Here is a 25335-nt window from a genome sequence, read left to right on the forward strand (position 1 = left end):
TGGACAGGGAGATAAAGAAGAGTTCAAGGGAAATGCTGACCATCATAATCCTGAGGCTGGAAAATCATTCAGTGTCACGAGGCAGAGAAAAGTTCCTGTTCTGTGTGAGCAAGAAACCCTGGGGATTTGAGAAAGTTTCCATCCTTCTGTACTGCATCCCAAATTGGAACTCATTGCACTGCTTTTGGGTGGTTATGTAAAAATATCAAATTCTGTGGGTGAGAAAAATGACCCATGCATGTTAAGTGAACCACTGCCTAAGAATTTAAATGCACTGAAATTATTAAAATGTGGTGGAGAGTCTTAACTCACCATTACCTGGGGCGTTGGCCAGAATTGGGTTTGTTTTGGAGAGAATAGAAGTGGTTTATACATATGTATACAGCTGTGAGTTATCGATAGACATTGTGACTCTCTTCATTTTGAAACAATAGCTGTGTATGTATTCTTCTCTCAGTCATTTAAAAGACGGTTTTTCCACCTGCTTCAACTTGGTGACGGATCCTACAATTTGAATTTTTATAAAGATGAAAAGATCTCCAAAGAACCCAAAGGATCGATATTTCTGGATTCCTGTATGGGCGTGGTTCAGGTAAAGATGAATAGAGTTCTATCATCGAGTTTTCTTATCTGTTAAGAGTGCCATCTGGGGCGCCTGGGTGGCTCAGTTGGTTAAGCGACTGCCTTCGGCTCAGGTCATGATCCTGGAGTCCCTGGATCGAGTCCCACATCGGGCTCCCTGCTCGGCAGGGAGTCTGCTTCTCCCTCTGACCCTCCCCCCTCTCATGTGCTCTCTCTCATTCTCTCTCTCTCAAATAAATAAATAAAATCTTTAAAAAAAAAAAAAAAAAAAAAAAAAAAAAAAAAAGAGTGCCATCTGGAATGAGCAGATTTAAGCAAACACTTCCCAAAGTGGCAGTATTGGGGGTGGAAATAGAATAGCTGATTGTAAGGTGAGTAAAGGCTTGTTTTTCATCACGATGGAAGCTGGCCCATGAAGCCTGCAGGGTTCTGTTGTAGTAGGCCTAGTGCCCTGGCATGCGAGTTCCTGTGTCTAAGATAATGGCTCAGCCGCTTTACAGCTGTGTAACCTTGGATAGGCTGTTAACAAAAGTTCCTTCATATGCAGAACGTGCGTAATGATCATGTTTCCTTAATAGGGTACATTGAGAGGACTAGGTGAATTAATTTGGAAATATCCAGAACAGTTCTTAGCCTCTCACTACGATCATAGTACCAATAGCAGGGTAGTCAAAAGACTGGGTTTCAGATCCAGACTGAGTTCAAATCCCTGCTCTACCACTTACCAGCTGTGTAACCTTGGAGACATCATTGATCCTCTCTGTGCCTCAGTTTCCTCATTTGTTAAATTGGGATAATTGTCAAATATGGTTACTGAGAGGATTAATTAATGTATGTAAAGAGCTTAGAACCGTGCTAGCCGATGGTAAGAATTCAGCCAATATTGGATATTTTTGTTATCATATGCTATTGCAGTTGTATAGTTATTTTTTTTTTTTTTAAGATTTTATTTATTTATGAAAGAGAGAGAGAGAGTGAGCATGAGTGGGGGAAGCGCAGAGGGAGAGGGAGAAGCAGGCTCCCTGATGCGGGACTTGATCCCAGGACCCTGGGATCATGACCTGAGCTGAAGGCAGACACTTAACCAACTGAGCCATTCAGGCACCCCAGTTGTAGAGTCATTCTTAAAAATTACTTTTAATCATGCATAATTTACTCATATTATAACATACTTATATATTTAAAAAAATGATACTGTACAGATAAACTGGAGGTCCCTCTCGATCCCCATCTCTCCCTTTCCCAGAGAGATGCTGTTACCAGTTTGATGTAGGTTCTTCCATACCTTCACAGAATTGTCTTTGAAAGCAAGTTGCCAGTTTCCCGAACTGCCCATCCATCCACCCACTCCCCTGCCACTTTCCAGGAAGTTGTAAGGCAGTAACGTACAGGGATCCATAAAACACAGGATCGCATGAATTTAAAGTGAGTTTGAAAGCAGGAAGGTGAACAAGGAGTCGGGGTAGGGAGGAGATGAAGAGGAATTAGCTAAGAAAAAAGCAGAGGTGTTAAAGACACCTGCTGTGGGTGGGTAGCAAACTGGGCTCTATGCTTTCTAGCTGGGAGACCCATTCAGTAGCACAGTGCACACGGATGCAAACAATCCAATTAGTCAGAAGCTGTCCGAGTCATCTCAGAATGAAGATCATTCAGGCATTTCTCATGGGGGCCCTCATACAGAGGGCACTGTGCGCTTAATGAACAATCTCCTTGACAACTCCTCACAATAGATGCAGTCACCATTATCAGAGAATTCTTCCTAAAAATGACTCAGTGTTGGCTGATGACATTGGCCTGAAGCTCGGTTCTACAAGAAAGGTTGTTTTGTGGGGCCAGTGTGATTGAGGTTGGAGACACAGCTGTTTGGTTTGACTTTCAGGTGTGTGTACTTGTTTATGTACTCACATGTGTAAAATTAAATTGCATTTTTATCCCAGTAATACATTCATCTGGGTCAAACAGTGCAGAAAGGTAACATTGCATGCACGTTCCTGCTTACAATACCTCCACCTCACCCACTCCTCACTCCCCTGAAATGATCACTTTCAACTTTTTTCACTCTTCTTTCTGGGGATGTGCCTTCATAATGCTGGATAAGGCATGTCTGCTGCTTTTTATTTGTCAGTTGTGGACATTATATGATGGAAGGTGGGATTTTAGCTTCTGCAGCCCTCCCTCCTGCTCTAACCTAGACTAATTGCTTTCTTGGCCTCTGGATAGCTGTCATTCTGAAAACTCTTTGCCTTCCTCCCTGCATTGGATTCCCTGTTTCCAAGATCCTGTGTCTTCTTCAATCTTGCTTTACTTCCTTGTTTTGGAGGAGCACATCCTCCAAGTAGCTTCCTGGGAAATCATGTCTGAGTGGTTAATTTCTTGAGCATTAACTTACCTGCAAATACTTTTGGTTTTGCATTCACATTTGATTGATAGTTTGGCTGTATGTAGAAATCCAAGGTGAAATTTACTTTAGAATTTGAAGACACTCCATTTTCTTCTGGATGCTCGTGTTCTTTTGGGGGTCTGATGTTCTTATTCTCTGTTCTTCTCCATCTTCTCTTTACCTCTAGTGACCTGAAATTTAGGTTAGTTTGTCTTCATTTTGATTTTTTTGGTAAATTTTTTTTGTTAAGGCATAACATACAAATGGAAAATGTACACGTAATGAATGCGTGACTCCCACTGCTTCTAAATTTGGATCTCTTGTCTTACGTGCTGCGAACTCTGGGAGAGCTCTCATTCTGGAAACTGTGTCCTGTATTTTGTAGCCACCTTGGTCTTCCTGAACTCTGGTCAGTCTCATTAACTCAGGGAGACTGCAGGACTCTGTCCGGGTTCCCCTTTCTGGGCCACAACCCGGATACCACCTCCAGCAGAGTGCTGAGTTGCTGCTAGGGCTCACCTCATTTATTTCCCGTCCATCAGGGTCCCAGGCCTGCCCTACCTGTTGTCAAATATCTGAAAACAGTTGTTTCATCGATTTTGTTCCGTTTCCTAGTAGTTATGATGGGAGAGTAAATCCAGACTCTGTTACTTCATCAGGCCAGCAATAGAAGTTGGGGGTCCAGACTCAGATGTCTGCAGGAGCCAAGCAGGAAAATTAAGTAAAAGAAGAGGTCTGAGTGTAGAGTAAGAGGGAATGGTGAGAACTATGACAAACAGGAGCACAAATGGTCCTGTCTTATGGGGCCAGCGCCTCTCAGCTGTGGCTGATGCTGCTGGACAGAACTACCAGCTCAAGGCAGTTCCGGATGATCTGTTTTTTTATTTCCCCCCAAGAAATGCAGAAATATAATTTTTTACTTAAATCTTGGTGTTTTTAATTATTGGAAACCAATTTAAAAACAAAAAACCCAAGACACTACTCAGGATATCCCCCCTCAAAATGATGGAATACACAGAAGTATATTTGGGCCATAGATCAAGACGATAGCACCAAATACCATTCACTGAAAATTATCTTTGCATCAACAGCTAATTGGCCCGTGGGTGACCCTCGGCCAGGAACTCCCCCTCAGCTGAAAGCAGCCGTGGTGGAAACCAGACTGTATCAGAATAGTTTATTCACAGTGTAAAGTAGGCACTACCAGAGTGAATTGTCAACAACAGTGAATTGACTTCTTGCGTGGGATTTCCAAGTAGGAATTTCATTTGTATTCTTGAGTTGAGAGACCTTTTAAGTTACTTTTCAGTTAAATCTTCTGGCACTGACTTTTAAAAGAAGTTTAAAGCAAAACAAGAGAGTTTGGTCACCGGTGTCACAGCGTTTAGGTGATTTATGCATCCAGCTCCGTCTCTGCAGTGGCCTTCCTAACTTTAGCTTCTGACTTCAGGGGACATCTCTTCCTTCGTATTCTTTTTGTCCATGTGGCCGATGTTTTTTAGCATTTAATGAATTGTAACCAAGGCTTCAAAAATGTTAAGTAATTTGTTTTTACCAGATTTGTTTGTAAGCTAAGTGCCAACAGTTGTGTGTGTGTGTGTGTGTGTGTGTGTGTGTGTTTTAAAATTGTTTCTGGACGTTGTAACAACAACAAAAAAGTAGTTGATTAATGCTATGGGTTCAAAGAAATGCATAAACTGGAATTTTTAAATAGACCTGAAAGAAATCCAGTGTAGAATCTTTAGGCCTAAAAGCATTTTCGGACCTTGAAGTTGATTACACTTATTTTCAGATCAGGACGCTGAGGCTGAGAAAGAAAAACAACGCAGAACCAAGGCCTAATGTCTCCCCGACTTTTAACTTGTTATTTTCACAGTTGTGAGTGGGACAGAAAACACATTTCATAGCCAGCCTTTTGATTCCTGTCTGATTCTTGCCCTGAGGTGAAGGGAGGTGCCTACAGCGGGCAGTCTGTGCATGGGAGTTTGTTGGCCTTGCTTGGTGTGGCATCATCCTGTGTGTGTCTGAGAAGCACGCTTCAAGGAACACAGACGCCTTGGGGAGGGTCAGCCCGTCCCTGCCACCTACGCTGAGGAGCCCTGGGGCCTGCTGCTAACCAGCTAGCATCTAGTGGGCCAGGGCTACTCTGCCCCCTACAGGTTGTCCTCAGTCTGTGCATGCAAGGGATCTAATGCTACAGTCCTTAGAGCCAAACTTCTTTCTAGTTCTGTCCCTTGGTGGGGGGGGTGGGGGGGTGGGGATTTTGCTCACCAGGGGAGGTTTGTTACTATCTGGAGACATGGTTTGGTCTTTACACCTGGGGTTATGCTCCTGGCATGTCGTGGGTACGGCCAGGGACGCTGCTAAACATTCTGCAGTGCATAGGACAGCTCCCACAACTATTGGTCCCGAACGTCAGTAGTGCCAAGGTTGAGAAACCCTGATCTAGGGCACGTTCATCCTCCATCATTTAATGCATGTGGCTACTGTTTTTGTACTTGGAGCTGGATATTCTTTCATAAGTATAAAAACTGGAGGCATGAGGGAAGGCTGTAGACATGGTATCGAAATACCTTTGGGGACTCAAAAATAATGGGAAAGTTCCAGAAAAGGAAGTCAAATATATTGATAGATAATGGTTTGGTTTTTTTTTTTTTTATGGTTTGCTTTTTAAAATGTGACACCTTACACTACTTCATTAAAATAAAAAAAGAAGGAGCTGGAGGAATTGAAAATTTTCAGTGAAATTTCACGCATTCAATAAATGTTTTCTCAAGAGCCTATTGTATGCCAGGCAGTGTTCCAGAAATACAGATGTAGCACTGAACAGAAGAAACCTCTGCCCTAAGGAGCTCTCCTTCCATTTGAGGAGACAGAAAACAAACGAGATAGATACGTAAAATGCATAAGGTCTCAAATGAGAAAATTATGGAGACAGTAAAAGCAGGGAAGGTAGATAGTGATGGGGGTTTGCAGGAAAGGGGCTTGCATTTTTAAATAGCTTGCCCCAAATGCCAATGAGGGAGCACCCCATCAGCAAATAATGAAGAGAAAAAAATTTAAGGCCATTCCAGTTCTCTTAAAATGTATCTCTTTTACTCCTTTTCAATTTCAGAACAACAAAGTCAGGCGGTTTGCTTTTGAGCTCAAGATGCAAGACAAAAGCAGTTACCTTTTGGCAGCAGACAGTGAAGCAGAAATGGAAGAGTGGATCACAATTCTAAATAAGATTCTCCAGCTCAACTTTGAGGCTGCAATGCAAGAAAAGCGAAATGGAGACTCTCATGAAGGTAAGTAGATCCAGCTTTCTCCAGGTACATGCATACTTTGTTGGTGTCTTTAATTTTGTCAGAGGGCATGGAAAGTGGATGTATTGCACAGCTACATGAGCAGTGGGACAGATGTGAGCTCTCTACAGAGGGCTTGTCAGCAGAGGCTTTATCACATTGGAATTTACTACCCTGACAACATTTTTATCAGGAAATCATGTAATAGGAAGAACCATAGCTTTGGGGGCAGAAAGGAAGACCGGAGTTCAAATTTCAGCAATACCATTTTTCAGCTCTGAGACCTTGGGCAAGCTACTTCCATATTCTGAGCCTTGGTTTACCCATCTGTGAAATGGGAATGAAATGGAACTTGCTGGTTGATGGGAGGATTTAATAAGATTATGTATCTTGAGTACCTGGCATAGAGTCAGCACTTAAAATACTAAGTATAGTTATTACTATTATCATTAATCTTATCCTTTAGAATTTTAAAGACAAAGTTAAGATAGGCAGACTCCTCATTAATTTGGTGGGAAAAATTTGGCTGTGTTTTTGACAATTCATGTTTTATTTCAAGGCCCTAGGCACGTGATTCTCAACCCTGGCTGTACCTTAGATGTTCCCAGGAACTTTTAAAAGAATTCTCTTTCCTTGTCCCACCAGAGACACTGATTCAGTTGGCCTGGGGTGGGACCTGGCAGGACTGACTTTTAGTGGGTCTGATGGATGTGACCATGTGGGCTGGTGCTCATAACTAATATTGGTTCTTTTTAGACAGTGTTCATGGTATATCAATTAAATGTTTGACTCTCAACACTGGGCATCAGTATTTTTTTAAAAAGCTCTGAGGTGTTTTTAATGGGCATCTAGAGTTGAAAACCACTGCGTTCAAGGGTACAAAAGAGAAATGGCCTTCCTGATTTAAATAAAATACATTCAATTACAAGTGACTCAGGTAGTCTGTTTTGCCATTTCAGATGATGAACAAAGCAAATTGGAAGGTTCTGGTTCCGGTTTAGACAGCTACCTGCCTGAACTTGCTAAGGTAATATCATCCTAAGTCTTCTGCTTTTTGTAGAATGGTATTGAAATATTTCTCATGTCCTGAATCTGTCCAGGATAGAATCTATTGAAATGATTAGCAGTTACATTGTAGTAAATTTTTTTTTTTTTTACAATTTAAAAGTGAGATCTTCTTCTTTTTTTTTTTTTTTAGTTTTATCATGTTATGTTAGTCACCATACAATACGTCATTAGTTTTTGATGTAGTGATCCACGATCCATTGTTTTCGTATAACACCCAGTGCTCCATGCAGTACGTGCCCTCCTTAATACCCATCACCGGGCTAACCAATCCCCCTTCCCCCCTCCCCTCTAAGACCCTGTTTGTTTCTCAGAGTCCATAGTCTCTCATGGTTCATCTCTCCCTCCAATTCCCCCTCCCCATTTTTCCCTTCCTTCTCCTAATGTCCTCCATGTTATTCCTTATGTTCCACAAATAAGTGAAACCATATGATAATTGACTTTCTCTGCTTGACTTATTTCACTTAGCATAATCTCCTCCAGTCCCCTCCATGTTGATGTAAAAGTTGGGACATTGTAGTAAATTGTTAAAAAGATGTTGTGGTTAGTAAATTGTTAAAAAGATGTTGTGGTTACGCTTCTATTTTCTGACCTGAATATGAGGTGAGGTTAAATACTGACCTGAGTCAAATTTTAGTCTGTTTTCCAGAAAGTGCCTTATAAATTATTCTCTTTTTATTATTCCTTGTTCCTGCCCCTCCATAATATTTAATACCAAATCACGGGTATCGAAGAAATAAACAAAAATGCACAGATAAAGATTCCCATGTTTTGTTTTGTTTTTTAAAGATTTTATTTATTTATTTTAGAGAGAGAGGAAGAGTGGGAGGAGGGGCAGAGGGAAAGGATCTCAAGCAGATTCTGTGCTGAGCAAGGAGCCTAATGTCGGGCTCAATCCCATGACCCTGAGATCATGACCTGAGCCAAATCAAGAGTCAGATGCTTAACGGACTAAGCCACCCATGCGCCCCTATTGATTTATTTTAGAGAGAGAAAGCAGCGGGGGAGGGGGAGAGGACAGAGGGTGAGGGAGAGTCTGAGAATCTCAAGTAGACTCTACACTGAGCAAGGAGCCTGACGCTGGGCTTGATCCCATGACCCTGAGATCATGATGTGAGCTGAAACTAAGAGATGCTTAACCGACTGAGCCACCCAGGTGGCCCAAGGGTTCCCATGTTAACATGGTACTTACTATATTCACACATACACTCCCCTTTTTCAAGTCAATAGACACACTTCCAAAGAGGATGGTGTGTGGCAATCTTTCCACTAACCCAAAGAGGGGTTGCCTGAGTTTTATAAATTGCGCCTGGGTCACTCTGAGTGGGGGAAAAAAAAAGCTACATCTGTTTTTAATAATTTTGAGAAACGTAAAAGTTATTGAAAAGCACAAAGAAGATAAAAACAACTGTCCGTATTCCCACGACCCAGATTCAGCGCTGTTACTCTATTGTCCTTTTAGCTCCCATGTTTTTTAAAGAACTAAAACATCAGTTGTGGTTGAAGTTCTTTTTAAACACCATCCTTCCTCCGCTGCCTTCCTCCCCCGCAACCTCAACTGCTGACAGTCACTATTATGAGTTTTCTGGGATTACTTCCATTTTATCGCTATATCTTTACCAATGTACCTATCATAATGATATATATGGTTGTGTTTTATATGTTTAAAAATGTTATATAAATGCTAACATATTACTCTATACTTGCTTTTTAATTCAGCCTTGTGTTTGAGATCCATCCAAGCTGGTATATAGATCTAGTTCATCCCTTTTATTGCACCATGTAAGCATTTTATTTTAGCTGTTCTGTTATTTCCATTTTTTTCTATTACAAACAATGCTACAGTGAATATCCTTGTATTTGTCTACTTGTATGCATCTATGAATGATTCTCTTTTAAGTAAGAGAAATATCTTTGTTTTCTCTGACCATTTATATTCTTGCTCTGTTATTGCCATTCTATTCTTTTTCGTTGTGAATACAATGTAACAGAGACCCTACACACCCACATCTTAAACACTGTAATAGAAAACATGGCTTATCTATATACGATTATAAATAGACTAGCATTCAGCATTGACCTTTACTTTAAGACAACATGGCTGTTCTAAAATATAAAATCTCCCTCCCTGGTTAGGACTTGAGAGTATTGTTTTTCTTTAAGACTTGACTGTTACCACAATATCTTTTTAGCACCTGCCTATTAAAGCTAATTTTAGTGCCACCATTGTAACCTCCTACTACTAAGCTGGGAAGGGTTTTGGCTTGTGTGTGTTTCTGTGCTGTGAATTTCTGTGTATCATATTTTGCATTGAGATTTGCTTTTTTGTTTCTGGATGTTTGGGAGCTCCTAATTTCTCAAAGCAAAGTGTTTGAACTTGTTTTATTTATGAAGTAGCTAACATATGCAGTGCAATCCAGGATTTGAAAAGTAACTTCCTACACTTACTGGGTGAACACAGTGGACACCTAGGAGAAGACTTGTATTATTTGAATCTAATGTTAATTGATTAAAAATCTATACTTTTTTTTATCCTAATGAAGACATACAGGAATTGTGCCCTCCTTTCTTCTCTCACTGCCTACCTGGGCCTGGCCAGCATAATAATTCAGTATTTCTCAATCCTAGGACCTAGGAAAGTTTTTAAAGTATATATGAGATAAAATATATAGAGAAGTTTTATATATATATATATATATATATATATATATATATATATATTTTATATGTAATATAAATATTGAAAAAAGCTCTAAACACATTTTGAAAATAGCTCTAAAGACAGAGCTATTTTCAAACTGTGCATAACCACCAAGTTAGCGGAATCAGTTGGTTAAATCAGTTTAATTGGTTTCAGCCCCCATTTCTTACTGTTTATTTTGTTTTGTTTTATTTTTTATTTTTTATTGTAATAGAACTTACATGGAGCACTAATTGTATAGCTCAGTGGATTTCACATTTGTGCACCTGCATAACCACCACGCAGACCAACACATAGAACATTTCTAGCACCTCAGCCGACTGTCTTGTACTCCACTCCCAGCTGCTACCCCATTGCTTTTATCTCTGTCATTGTAGATTAGTTGTGACTGTTCTAGGCCTTCTTATTAGTAGAACTATACAGTATGTCAGGCTTCCTTAGCTCAACATTATGTGCCCCAGATATATTTTTAAAATATAAACGGAATAGAACTGAATTTAGAATATTAACTGCACTGCCCCTTAATAATGACATATTATTAAAATTTTTTTTTTATTAAGTAATCTCTATGCCCAACGTAGGGCTTGAACTCACGACCCCAAGATCAAGAGTCGCATGCTCTAGCAGCTGAGCCAGCCAGGTAGCCCAATGATAGATACTATTTTTAAAAATGTACATATGTGGTATGTGTATATGTATTGGGTTGTGACATAAATGTATTTCTTACTGTGGTCGTGGTCAAAGCCCCAAAAAGGAAGCATTATAAGGCATTATAAGGGGCTTCACTGTTGTTATTTTTCCTCCTAGCTCTTAAGTATTTTAAAAATATTTTTATTTAAGAAGGTAGAAAAAGGGCAGCAAGTAATTTTTCAAAGGGAGAAAGCAAAAGAATAAAGAGAATGAGGATGTGCTGTCACGCAGTCCACATGCTGCTGTCCCACTCGGGATGCTTGTGTGGGCCTGCTCAGTGGTGTTGGGGGGCAGGTGGTGGAACCCCAGCCTGACTGTGCCAGGCTCTCAGCCCTTCACAACGCAGGGCCCCCGGCACAAGGGCGATTGTAGCCTAGTTTATAACCCTCTCCAGTGTTTTAGGGTGGGGACCGATTAATAACTGGTCCTCTTGATCTTAGGAGGAATGGTTCCAGAGTTGTAGAATCTGAAGTTGACATAGAGCGGGGAGGGGAGGGGAAGGAGAGCCTGTGGGCACACCTGTGCAAGAGAGGGGAGTTTAATCAGGGGATGAAGAGGCGAAGAGGTCAGCACCAGGGATGGAGGGGTAAGGAAGGGTCCAGTGGGAGATGAGGCCACAGTTGAAATAAGTTGCAGAGAAAGGACTGGAGCAGGGGAGGCAGTCAGGGGGCATTGGCCATGTGAGTTAATGGCAGGTTCCTCTCTGCTCAGCTCCTCTTTCTGCTTCATTCATCCTGTTGCCCCAGCTTTTGTCTTCCACTGTGACTGAGACAGAACAAACAGGATATGAGTGACAGGAAGTTGTTTTAGTACAAAAATAACTGATGTCTCATTTTGGAATATAATGGAGGGGCCCTTGACAGTATGGCAAGGGCGATACGGGCTTAGGTTTTCAGAATATGTTGTATATTCTTGGCCCTTATGTTGCTTGTACCATTAGTACTGAACATCTTTATTGTTTTCTTATTGAGGACACACTGTGTCTACCCTGAAGCCTGTTCTTTTCCTCCTGTTGTCTAATATGGAACTAAATACATGTTTGTTGTAAATGTAACAGCATGTGTAGAGCACATAGTCTTATCAACATTATTATTAAATACACAAACTGTAAAGTTAGTTAATTGGTTTCTTCCCTATAAAGTCAAGGGGTAATGTAATCAGGTTGTAAACCCAATTGCTATTTATTTAGTAATTTCTTTCTGTGGTTATGTTTATCTTAGGTGTCATCGGCACATATATATCACCTCCTTGTGTAAGGATAGTATGAAGAAAACCCTCATGCTCCCACCGTATATTTTCCTTCACAGCTTTTCTCTTTTTGTGCTATTCTGGTACTCAAAGAACAGCAACTCACCTTACCTTGACTTCCCCATGTGGCTCTGAAAGAAAAGCATTGTTTCCTGTTAATGCGAAATTGCTCATGTTCAGTTACCTGATAATTTCTTTTTAGCGAGTGAACTTACCTTTCTAGGTCAGTCTTCCATGGTTGAACACAAGATATGGAGTACTAGGTCTCAAACTTTATAGTCTCACTGAGGTTGCATGAGGGTCAGGCAGCTGGACAGTTTCACAGATAATCTTTTCTGACTTTTTTAAGCCAAGTCTGTAATAGATGCTTCCTTCCCTGTATCCTAATCCCGAAAACTGTGTCATTGTATTATTATGACACAAGGGAATTGGCTGGCACTGTGCTTGTGAAGTCAACAGGCGTTCCATCTCTTGGGCCTCCTTCTTCTTCTTCTTTTTTTTTTTTAATAATTTTTAAAAAAGATTGATTTAGAGAACGAGGGAAAGTGCGAAGGGGGGAGGGACAGAGGGAGAGAATCTTCAAGCAGACTGCGCTAAGCATGCAGCCCGACACTGGGCTCCATCTAACAACCCTGAGACCATGACTTGAGCTGAAACTAAGAGTCGGATGCTAAACTGACTGAGCCACCCAAGCGCCCCGGGCCTCCTTATTCTATATGCTTTATTATTGCTTTGTGACTCAGAGGAAGAGATAATGGCCCTGGGGAGTTAGATATCTTGGAAGTAGTAGAAACAGATCATGACAGCTCTTTAAGTATACCTTCTGGCCTCAAAGGAATTTGCTAAGTCTTCTTGTTCCAACCCATTCTGTTTAAATGAGCCAACAGTTAACACAATGTTTTTCTGATAACTCATACTCAAAATAAGATGCTGCTGGCCATGGTCATTGGATTTTAATTGTTTTGCTTGCTCAGAGATAAATTTAAGACACAGAACTATGCCAGCCTATGGCAGTCCTTCTGGAAACCCCTTGAATGTATGGTCCATAATTGCTTCTTTTTTTTAAAGATTTTATTTATGTATTTATTTGAGAGAGAGAGTGTGTGTGTGAGTGGGGGCAGGGAGTAGAGGGAGAGGGACAAGCAGACTCTGCGCTGAGTATGGAGTCCGACAAGGGGCTCGATCTCACGACCCTGAGATCGTGACCTGAGCTGAAATCAAGAGTTGGATGCTTAACCAACTAAGCCACCCAGGTGCCCCCATAACTGCTTCTTAGGCAAGGAAGAAAACATTGTCGGGGTGGGTTGTTAGTGGTTAAACTTAAGGTTCACAGGAGTGAGGGGAATAGCCTTTGTTTTAGATGAGTCATTCTCTTTGACTTCTGAGCAAGTATCAATTTTCATAGAAAATGGCTCTGTCATTGTCCATTTTCTTCATGTTTTCCTTTCTCCTGAACCCAAAGTAATTAGATGGGTTGTGAGCAGGACAGCAGCAACAGGGTTTGGGGAAAAGCCAGTCCAGTTCTTCCTACCTCCACAACATTGGACTGACCATGGATTATTTTAAGACCAGAGCTGGTTTCTGTCACTTCAAGAAGCCCTGAACAGTGTAGACTGTGGGATAATGGTTTTTTACGGCTATATTTTGTGGGCCCTTAGATTGTGAAAGTACTCATTAAAGGAATTTATTTTATTGTCTTTACTAAAATTTAAGTAAAAATAAATGTGATTGCTATGGTAAGTAAAAATACCCAAAGGTGTATAGAGTTAATCTTTTCCCTTCATGCTCCATCCCCACATCCCTGAGAGCACCAGTGTTATTAACCTGTTGTAATTCCTCTTGCATCAGACTGATTGCTCATGGAAACACACATTAATATCGAGTGTTTTTAGTTTTTTTAAAAAATATGCTCATGGTATATACATTACTCTGAAACTTGTTCTATCACTTAAAAATATCTTGTAGAGATGTTCCTCTGGGGCCATAAAGGTCTACTTTACTCATTTTTCATAGCTATGTAATATTCTAAATGTGGATATTGTGCACTTTACTTACCACCTTCATATTCATGAACATTTTGGGTTATTTTCCTTTTTTCGCTGCTATAAACAGTGCGTAATAAACAACATGACATTTTTTTAAAGATTTTATTTATTTATTTGAGAGAGAGAGCATGAGCAGGGGGAGGGGTTAGGGGAGAGGAACAAGCAGATTCCCCACTGGGCAGGGAGCCCAATGCAGGGCTCCATCCCAGGACCCTGAGATCATGACCTGAGCTAAAGTCAGACACTTAAGCGACTGAGCCACCCAGGCACCCCACAACATGAGATATTTATAAGCTTAAATACTTGTGTTCTTATTTCAATAGGGATGTTCCTCAAAGTGGGACCTCTGGGTCAGAGGTTATTGTGTTTTTAATGCTTTAAATATTGCCAGGTTGCTTCCCAAAAGGTTGTAACAGCTCACATTCCCATTTTTCTATGTCCTCACCAGGGGAGTGAAAATGGTATTTCACTGCTTTCATTTGTGTTTTGCTGCTTAGTAGTGAGATTTTCCGATTTTCATATATTTGGGTTTCTTCCTCTCTGACTTGCCTGTTCATATTCTTTACCTATTTTTTTTCCTTGTCTAATAGTTGAAGAGTCTGGGCTCTGAAGCCAGTCAGCCTTAGTTAGAAGTCAGGCTTCCATTTATTTATTATTTTTTTTCAGTATCATTTTTTTAAAATTTTATTTTATGATGTTAATCACCATACCTTACATCATTAGTTTTTGATGTAGTGTTCCATGATTCATTGTTTGCATATAACACCCAGTGCTCCATTCAGTACGAGCCCTCTTTAATACCTATCACCAGGCTAACCCATCCCCCCAACCCCCTCCCCTCTAGAACCCTCAGTTTGTTTCTCAGAGTCCATAGTCTCTCATGGTTCTCTCCCCCTCTGATTTCCCCCCTTCATTTTTCCCTTCCTACTATCTTCTTCTTTTTTTTTTTTTAACATATAATTTATTATTTGTTTCAGAGGTACAGGTCTGTGATTCATCAGTCTTTTTTTTTTTTTTTTTTTTTTTAGATTTTTATTTATTTATTTAACAGAGCACAAGTAGGCAGAGTGGCAGACAGAGGGAGAGGGAGAAGCAGGCTTTCCGCTGAGCAGGGAGCCCGATGTGGGGCTCGATCCCAGGACCCTGGGATCATGACCTGAGCCGAAGGCAGCCGCTTAACCGATTGAGCCACCCAGGCGCCCCTGTGATTCATCAGTCTTAACACAATTCACAGTGCTCACCATAGCACATACCCTCCCCAATGTCTATCCACCCAGCCACCCCATCCCTCCCATCCTCCACCACTCCAGCAAACCTCAGTTTGTTTCCTGAGATTAAGAATTCCTCATATCAGTGATATCATATGATACATGTCTTTCTCTGATTGACTTATTTCGCTTAGCATAATACCCTCTAGTTCCATCCACGTCATTGCAAATGGCAAGATTTCGGGGTTTTTGTTTTGTTTTGTTTTGTTTTTTGATGGCTGCATAATATTCCATGGTATATATATACCATATCTTCTTTATCCATTCATCTGTTGATGGACATCTTGGCTCTTTCCATAGTTTGGCTATTGTGGACATTGCTGCTATAAACATTGGGGTGCATGTACCCCTTCGGATCACTACATTTGTTTTTTTTTTAATTGGATCACTACATTTGTATCTTTGGGGTAAATACCCAGTAGTGCAATTGCTGGATCGTATGGTAGCTCTATTTTCAACTTTTTGAGGAACCTCCATACTGTTTTCCAGAGTGGCTGCACCAGCTTGCATTCCCACCAGCAGTGTAGGAGGGTTCCCCTTTCTCCGCATCCTCACCAACATCTGTCATTTCCTGACTTCTTAATTTTAGCCATTCTGACTGGTGTGAGGTGGTATCTCATTGAGGTTTTGATTTGGATTTCCCTGATGCCGAGCGATGTTGAGCACTTTTTCATGTGTCTGTTGGCCATTTGGATGTCTTCTTTGGAAAAATGTCTGTTCATGTGTTCTGCCCATTTCTTGATTGGATTATTTGTTTTTTGGGTGTTGAGTTTGATAAGTTCTTTATAGATTTTGGATACTAGCCCTTTCTCTGATATGTCATTTGTAAATATCTTCTCCCATTCTGTCGGTTGTCTTTTGGTTTTGTTGACTGTTTCCTTTGCTGTGCAAAAGCTTTTTATCTTGATGAGGTCCCACTAGTTCATTTTTGCCCTTGCTTCCCTTGTCTTTGGCGATGTTTCTAGGAAGAAGTTGCTGAGGCTGAGGTCGAAGAGGTTGCTGCCTGTGTTCTCCTCTAGGATTTTGATGGACTCCTGTCTCACATTTAGGTCTTTCATCCATTTTGAGTCTATTTTTGTGTGTTGTGTAAGGAAATGGTCCAGTTTCATTCTTCTGCATGTGGCTGTCCAATTTTCCCAACACCATTTGTTGAAGAGACTGTCTTTTTTCCATTGGACATTCTTTCCTGTTTTGTCAAAGATGAGTTGACCATAGAGTTGAGGGTCCATTTCTGGGCTCTCTATTCTGTTCCTTTGATCAATGTCTCTGTTTTTGTCCCAATACCATACTGTCTTGATGATGACAGCTTTGTAGTAGAGCTGGAAGTCCGGAACTGTGATGCCACTGGCTTTGCTTTTCTTTTTCAACATTCCTCTGGCTATTCGGGGTCTTTTCTGCACTTGATCTTAGCCAAAAGGCCGAGAAGCGATATTCGGGGTCTTTTCTGGTTCCATACAAATTTTAGGATTATTTGTTCCATTTCTTTGAAAAAAGTTGATGGTATTTTGATAGGGATTGCATTGAATGTGTAGATTGCTCTAGGTAGCATTGACATCTTCACAATATTTGTTCTTCCAATCCATGAGAATGGAACGTTTTTCCATTTCTTTGTGTCTTCCTCAGTTTCTTTCATGAGTATTTTATAGTTTTCTGAGTACAGATTCTTTGCCTCTTTGGTTAGATTTATTCCTAGGTATCTTATGGTTTTGGCTGCAATTGTAGATGGGATCGACTCCTTAATTTCTCTTTCTTCTGTCTTATTGTTGGTGTATAGAAATGCAGCTGATTTCTGTGCATTGATTTCATATCCTGCTACTTTACTGAATTCCTGTATGAGTTCTAGCAGTTTTGGGGTGGAGTCTTTTGGGTTTTCCACATAAAGTATCATATCATCTGCAAAGAGTGAGAATTTGACTTCTTTGCCAATTTGGATGCCTTTTATTTCTTTTTGTTGTCTGATTGCTGTGGCTAGGACTTCTAGTACTATGTTGAATAGCAGTGGTGATAGTGGACATCCCTGCAGTGTTCCTGACCTTAGGGGGAAAGCTCTCAGTTTTTCCCCATTGAGAATGATATTCGCTGTGGGTTTTTCATAGATGGCTTTTATGATATTGAGGTTATGTACCCTTTATCCCTACACTGTGAAGAGTTTTAATCAAGAAAGGATGCTGTACTTTGTCAAATGCTTTTTTCTGCGTCTATTGAGAGGATCATATAGTTCTTGTTCTTTCTTTTATTAATGTACTGTATCACATTGATTGATTTGTGGATGTTGAACCAACCTTGCAGCCCAGGAATAAATCCCACTTGGTTGTGGTGAATAATCCTTTTAATGTACTGTTGGATCCTATTGGCTAGTATTTTGGTGAGAATTTTTGCATCCATGTTCATCAGGGATATTGGTCTGTAATTCTACTTCTTGATGGGGCCTTTGTCTGATTTGGGGATTGAGGTAATGCTGGCCTGATAAAATGAGTTTGGAAGTTTTCCTTCCATTTCTATTTTTTGGAACAGTTTCAGAAGAATAGGTATTAATTCTTCTTTAAATGTTGGTAGAATTCCCCTGGAAAGCCATCTGGCCCTGGGCTCTTGTTTGTTGGAGATTTTTGATGACTGCTTCAATTTCCTTAGTGGTTATAGGTCTGTTCAGGTTTTCTATTTCTTCCTGGTTCAGTTTTGGTAGTTGATACATCTCTAGGAATGCATCCATTTTTTCCAGATTATCTAATTGGCTGGCATATAAGAACATATTATGAGCAACTATAATTGTATTTCTTTGGTGTTGGTTGTGATCTCTCCTCTTTCATTCATGATTTTATTTATTTGGGTCATTTCTCTTTTCTTTTTGATAAGTCTGGCTAGGGGTTTATCCATCTTATTAATTCTTTCAAAGAACCAGCTCCTAGTTTTGTTGATCTGTTCTACTGTTCTTTTGGTTTCTATTTCGTTGATTTCTGCTCTGATCTTTATTCTTTCTCTTCTCCTGCTGGGTTTAGGCTTTCTTTGCTGTTCTTTCTCCAGCTCCTTTAGGTGTAGGGTTAGGTTGTGTATTTGAGACCTTTCTTATTTCTTGAGAAAGGCTTGTATTGCTATATACTTTCCTCTTAGGACTGCCTTTGCTGCATTCCAAAGATTTTGAACAGTTGTGTTTTCATTTTCATTTGTTTCCATGAATTTTTAAAATTCTTCTTTAATTTCCTGGTTGACCTGTTCATTCTTTAGTAGGATCCTCTTTAGCCTCCATGTATTTGAGTTCTTTCCGACTTTCCTCTTGTGATTGAGTTCTAGTTTCAAAGCATTGTGGTCCGAAAATATGCAGGGAATGGTCTCAGTCTTTTGGTACCGGTTGAGACCTGATTTGTGATCTAGGATGTGATCTATTCTGGAGAATGTTCCATGGGCACTAGAGAAGAATATATATTCTGTTGCTTTGGGATGGAATGTTCTGAATATATCTGTGAAGTCCATTTGGCCCAGTGTGTCATTTAAAGTCTTTATTTCCTTGTTGATCTTTTGCTTAGATGATCTGTCCATTTCAGTGAGGGAGGGTGTTAAAGTCCCCTACTATTATTGTATTGCTGTTAATGTCTTTCTTTGCTTTTGTTATTAATTGGCTTATATAATTGGCTGTTCCCATGTTAGGGGCATAGATATTTACAATTGTTAGATCTTCTTGTTGGATAGACCCTTTAAGTATGGTATAGTGTCCTTCCTCATCTCTTCTCTTATTATAGTCTTTGGTTTAAAATCTAATTTGTCTGATATAAGAATTGCCTCCCCAGCTTTCTTTTGGTGTCCATTAGCATGGTAAATGGTTTTCCACCCCCTCACTTTCAATCTGGAGGTGTCTTTGCCTCTAAAATGAGTCTCTTGCAGACAGCATATCAATGGGTCTTGTTTTTTTATCCAATCTGATACCCTGTGTCTTTTGATTGGGGCATTTAGCCCATTTACATTCAGGGTAACTATTGAAAGATATGAATTTAGTGCCATTGTATTGCCTGTAAGGTGACTGTTACTGTATATTGTCTCTGTTCCTTTCTGGTCTATGTTACTTTTAGGCTCTCTCTTTATTAGAGTACCCCTTTCAATATTTCTTGTAGGGCTGGTTTCATGTTTGCAAATTCTTTTTGTTTCCGTTTGTCCTGGAAGCTTTTTATCTCTCCTTCTATTTTCAGTGACAGCCTAGCTGGATATAGGATTCTTGGCTGCATATTTTTCTCATTTAGTGCTCTGAATATATCATGCCAGTCCTTTCTGGCCTGCCAGGTCTCTGTGGATAGGTCTGTTGCCAGTCTAATGTATCCACCATTGTAGGTTACAGACCTCTTGTCCTGAGCTGCTTTCAGGATTTTCTCTTTGTCTCTTAGACTTTTAAGTTTTACTATTAGATGTCGGGGTGTTGACCTATTTTTATTGATTTTGAGGGGGATTCTCTGTGCCTCCTGGATTTTGATGCCTGTTTCCTTCCCCAAATTAGGTAAGTTCTCTGCTATAATTTGCTGCAATATACCTTCTGCCACTCTCTCTCTTTCTTCTTCTTCTGGGATCCCAATTATTCTAATATTGTTTTGTCTTATGGTATCACTTATCTCTCGAATTCTGCCCTCGTGATCCAGTAGTTGTTTCTCTCTCTTTTTCTCAGCTTCTTTATTCTCCATCATTTGGTCTTCTATATCACTAATTCTCTTCTGCCTCCTTAATCCTAGCAGTTAGAGCCTCCATTTTTGATTGCATCTCATTAATAGCCTTTTTGATTTTGACTTGGTTAGATTTTAGTTCTTTTATTTCTCCAGAAAGGGTTTCTCTAGTATCTTCCATGCTTTTTTCAAGCCCAGCTAGTATCTATATAATTGTCATTCTTAACTCCAGTTCTGACATCTTAACTAATGTCTGTATTGATTAGGTCCCTGGCAGTCGGTACTGCCTCTTGTTCTTTTTTTTGAGGTGAGTTTTTCCATCTTGTCATTTTGTCCAGACGAGAATAGATGAATGAGAGAACAAAATGCTAACAGGGTAACAATGACCCCAGAAAAAATACACTAAACAAATCAGAAGAGACCTGAAACTGGGGGAAAAGAAAGGGAAAGAAAGAAAAAAGAAAAAAAAAGAATATGATCAAATATGATCAGGCTGTTGAATAGATCAATGCCACACACTAGATTTTGGGTGTATTTTGGTCTGTTAGAAGAAACTGCCTCCCAAAATTTTAAAAAAAGAAAAACTTATATATGTACAAAAATAAGGGTAAATACAATGAAGGGATGGAATATGACTGTAAAGATGGAAATCATAAAAGGTTTTATAAAAAGAATTGATAAGTTGGTTGAAAAAAGAAAGAGAAATTAAGAAAAAAAAGGGAGAGAATGTGATCAGGCAGGAGACTAGAACAAAGCCATACAGTAGAGATTTAGGCTGTACTTTGGTCTGTTAGAAGAAACTGTATCCCAAAATTTTAAAGAGAGCACAACTTATATATATATATATATATATATATATATATATATATACACACAAAAAGTAAGGTTAACTACAATGAAGGGATAGACTATGACTCTAAAGATGAAAATTAAAAAAGATTTAAAAAAAGATTTGATAAGATGTTGTTTTAAAAAGGGAAAAAGAAAAAGGGAAAAAGAAAAATAAAAAAATAGAAAAAGAAAATTAAAAAAATTAACTTTGAAAGACTAAAGAATCTTGGGGAAAAAAGCCATGAATTCTATGTGCAGTATTCCCCTAGCACTGGAGTTCTGCCATTCTCACTGATCGGTAAACTTGGTCTTGGCTGGCTGTTCTTGCTGATCTTCTGGGGGAGGGGCCTGTTGCCGTGGTTCCCAAATGTCTTTGCCGGAGGCGGTCTGGGCTAAGTAATCTGCTGGGGTTTGCTCTCAGGAGCTTTTGTTCCCCGCAAGCTTTCCGTACAGCTTTAGAGGAGGAGAGTGAAAATGGCGGCCTCCCGATCTCCGCCCCAGAGGAGCCAAGAACTCGGGGCCCCGCTCCTCAGTGCGCCCCCAGAGAAAAGCAGTCAATCACTCCCGTCTCCCGGTCTCCAGCCGCACTCTGTGCTCACCCGGCCTGTGACCGAGCGTTTGTATCTCTGTCTCACGACCCCGTGTGGAGTCTCCAAACCCAGCAGATCCCTGTGGTGTGCTCCCGCGCCGCTCCTCCTGGGGGAGGAAGGGGAGTCTCCCCAGATCTGCCGCTTGTTGGGTCCCTGCTGGAGGAGCAGGGGCCTGACTGTGCTGCAGATCACAGTTTATGGCAACCCCAAGCTGAGAGCCTGTGCCTCGGACCCGTCTCTGCAGCGGCTTCCCCGCTCCAATACCTGGGAGCTCTGCTGCACTCAGGCACCCCCGGTCTTTCTGTGACACCGAGGGTCCTGAGACCACACTGTCCCAGCGAGGGTTCCACCCCCCGTTTAGCCACTGGAGAGACGTCCCTCAGCGGAGCCGACTTCTAAAAGTTCCAATTTTGTGCTCTGCTGCTCTATCACTTGCCAGAAGCGGCCATCGGAGGCCCCCTCCCCGCCGTCTATGCTCCTGAATATCGCCTCGGATTCACTTCTCTGCACGTCCTACCTTCCAGAAAGTGGTCGCTTTTCTGTTCAGAGTTGCTGCTATTCTTTTCTTCGATCTCCAGTTGAGTTCGTAGGTGTTCAGAATGGTTTGATCCCTATCTAGCTGAATTCCTGGGGCCAGACGAAATTTAGGTCTCCTTCTCCTCCATCTTGCTCCTCCCCCTCCCAGGCTTCCATTTAAATGTGTTGAGTTCTTGAGCAAGGTATTTATCCCTTGTGCCTCAGTGTCTCCTTTTTTAAACAAGGATCATACTAGAACCCGCCTCCTAAGGTTGTACAAGTTTTAAATGTGCACTTAGGATAATATTTAGCATAGAGATGTTGGCTATTGTCCATAAATATTTGCTTTTATCATTGTGACGCTTCCAGGTATCTGTTATTCCCTGGTTCTGGGGCAAAGCCCTGCCCTTTCTGAGCCACATTTTCTTTCTGCCTAGGTTTTACTTGGTAATTCCTTCGAACACTATTTATCAGGTGTCCCTTCTGTTTAATGCATTCATTGTAAGCCTTGGGAGGATCGGGAGGAACTTTTAAGGAGCTTTGCGTTTGCTTTTAATCAATAACCTAGTAGAGCTGTCAGTGTATCTAAGGTAGATGATAGGCTTTTAGGTTATTTTTACTTCTAAAGTTGTCCCTTCTTTCCCATTAAATGGTTTCTCTAGTGAAGAATATTATCCCTTGGATATTAGTGGCAACATCAGGATGCTTTGAGTCTATTTTGGCTAGTTGTTGATTTTTTTTTCTTTTAATGTGTCTGCATCCCTGGTTGCCCTCTAATTATATGGATCTCATAGCAGTCATCCGTGCTCTGTTCATTTCTGATCTCGGATATAGTCTGCTTGAGACAACAAGCGTCTTTGAGAAACGCGCCAGGAATTGTATCTACATTAGGAATCCATTGCTCTGCTAGAGTGTCTGAGATCACAGGATCTGCCTTTGTTGAAGGACTCAAGCAGAAAATCAGAAGTAGAATGCATTACTTCTGGTGGTGGCTTGCAGCACCTAGTACTGACGTTTTTGTTAGGAAACATCATGGATTGTATACAAAGCAAATTCTTTGGGTTCAGTTAAGTATATCGTACATGGACATGTTCTGGCTCTTTTGATGTGAAAAGTTAGGAACGGTGATAGGCAAGGTAGAGTTAAAAAGTTGTCCTATTCCACATAGGACAGCTCAAATCAAACGATTTGTAGGAATGTAGGAATGCTCCTCACCTCCAGAAGCCTTAAAGCTCTCGTTGAGAACATCAAGATAAACTTTGCTCTGCAAAGAGACTCTAGCCCTCATCTTGTTTTTTACCCAGAAATGAAAGTGGAGTCCAGGGAGGCTAAGCGGCTTGCTCACGTTCATATAGCTAGTTGACAAGTGAACTAGATCTAGAACACAGTTTCTTAGTTGGTATTCTGGTGGTCATTTCATTTTGCCAGACATAGACCGTTGGTTTTCAAACCTAGTCATGATAGAGTTTGGGTCATTGCTGAGAACCAACCTATTATAACAGCTACATGACTGAGTATATTAGGAAGCTGCTCAGTTTCTCATTAGCCATAATCTAGCACTGTAATTAATAGACCATGTTCAGCCCCCAGCAGAGAGGACAAGACTCCCTCCCCACTGTAGCTGTCACTGCCCCATCACATGCTGAGATGTGAACCAGTCTGTGGGGAAAGAACAGATGAGAGAGGACATCCTATTCCGACTCTGTGGACTTAACCATGGAGATTGAGAGTAATAAGAACAGGATACAAATTTAGAGGCACCGGGCGTGAAAAATGATGTGGTTGGCAATGACTTCCATCTTGTGAATGTCTTAGAACCTTCTTTCTGTTCCCAAATTCCACTTCTCCAGCCCCATCTCTGCCTCCATATGTCTCTCTCCCTCCATGGCTTCCCTTCTTGCCATCCCTTCAGTGTTGAGGCCCTAAGAATTCTGTCTGCAAACTCCTTCACATTTTCCCCCAGGGAATCTCAGCCACTCTCGGGGTTCTCTATTCCTACCTCTAGACTGATGTTCTCTGCATCAGTAATTTCAGCCTTCCTTCCTACCTTGGGCTCACGTGCCATCTCTCTGTCCACAGGCATCTCCATGTTCTATCACCTTCTCCACAAACCTCCTCTTCCTCCTGACCTATCAATCTCAGTTAATGGCTACCCACATGAGGACTAGGCTTTGTTATGGGCTCTGCTGTGGGATGGGGAGGCAGCTGTGATAAAGAGCCCCTATGGGTCTCTTGGCCTTAACCCTTTTAACCCACTGCTTCAGCCCTGCCCAAGGGGTTCTTTTAAAATGCAGAACCTGGTTATTTTATTCCCTTGCTTAAAATAGTGCATTTGGATTTTTTGGCTTCTGAAGAAAATCCTCAGTCCCTACATACAAATACCAGATTCATTTCTCTTTACTTTTCCCATCGTGCCCAACCATTCAATTGTAATAAACGACTTGACCATTGCTCAGATGTGACTGTAGATTTGTACCTGCAATACCTCCTCCCAGAACTCCCTTCTTTCTTGCCAGATGTTCTTGTACTTCAAGGTAGGCCTTCTTCTGGGAACTGTTCCCTGACTGCCATCCCCTGGGCCAGGTTAGCACTCACTGTGCCTTATGCTTGCTTTGCCATTCTTATCGCCTGTTTATGTTCTGTCTTCGCTAGTATTCCTTGGGGACAGGTGCTATGTTTCATTCATGTTTGTGTCCCTAGTGCCTGACACATAATAGGTGCTCAAAAAATATTTATTGAGTGGATCAGCAATACCCCCTCCTGCCTGCCATAAACACCAATGGCAGGCCTTCAAGATATGCCATAGTTTCTCTATCCCACAATTCAAAACATACTCCTTTCTCTTCCTGGGCTGATACCTCAGTCTTCCGTGTACCCAAAATTCTTTCTACCATCTGGCCTCATTTCCACTCTGTGTGTCTCTTTTTCATTCAGCCCCCAATGTTCATGTTTTCCTACTTTTTACTATTCAAATTCCACCCCTTCATTCATAGCCTGTCCCCTCTTCCATTACTTTATGAAGGCTTTCTTGATAGTAATGCTTAATTACTCTCTTTTGCTTTCTTTGATTGTTTCTGACCCTCTAGGATCAGGTCTTCCCATGTACTACCTACTTGATAGTCTGTCCTTGTTCATCGACGTGCAGTTGACTCTCCAGAATGAGAGAGTTGTCAGGCAGGCTGGCTCCTCAGGATGGGACAAACATGTTTGAACACCTCTGTAAGAAGAGGGTTTTTTTAAATGTAATTTTTATTTTTTGTTTGTCTTGTTATCAGAGTACCAGAGAAGCAGAAATCAAACTGAAAAGTGAAAGCAGAGTTAAACTTTTTTACTTGGACCCAGATGCCCAGGTACGAACTATTTTAATGTTTACATTTTAAAACTAAGTCGGGGAAAGAAAATGTTTGACAGATTATATGTTTTGTTTATTTATGTGTTTGCTTGTTTGTTTACCTTGGATTGACAAGCAACATAACAACAATATAGAAAATT

General features: G+C 40.8%; 1 protein-coding gene across 27 annotated transcripts in view; it reads left to right on the plus strand.

The window, feature by feature from the left end:
* Window positions 1–25335, plus strand: part of DOCK9 (dedicator of cytokinesis 9) — a 327271-nt gene that overhangs the window by 155269 nt on the left and 146667 nt on the right. For all 27 annotated transcript variants that reach the window (XR_013446892.1, XM_078070150.1, XM_078070157.1 and 24 more), the window contains exons 7-10: window positions 458–592; window positions 6078–6252; window positions 7209–7276; window positions 25119–25193. Coding sequence is in view for 26 of the 27 variants with exons in the window: in XM_078070150.1 (XP_077926276.1) it covers window positions 458–592; window positions 6078–6252; window positions 7209–7276; window positions 25119–25193 (453 nt within the window). In the remaining variant the exon portion in view is untranslated. The remainder of the gene's footprint in view (window positions 1–457; window positions 593–6077; window positions 6253–7208; window positions 7277–25118; window positions 25194–25335) is intronic.

This window comes from Halichoerus grypus, chromosome 4 (genome assembly GCF_964656455.1).
Source record: "Halichoerus grypus chromosome 4, mHalGry1.hap1.1, whole genome shotgun sequence".
NCBI classification, from domain to species: Eukaryota; Metazoa; Chordata; class Mammalia; order Carnivora; family Phocidae; genus Halichoerus; species Halichoerus grypus.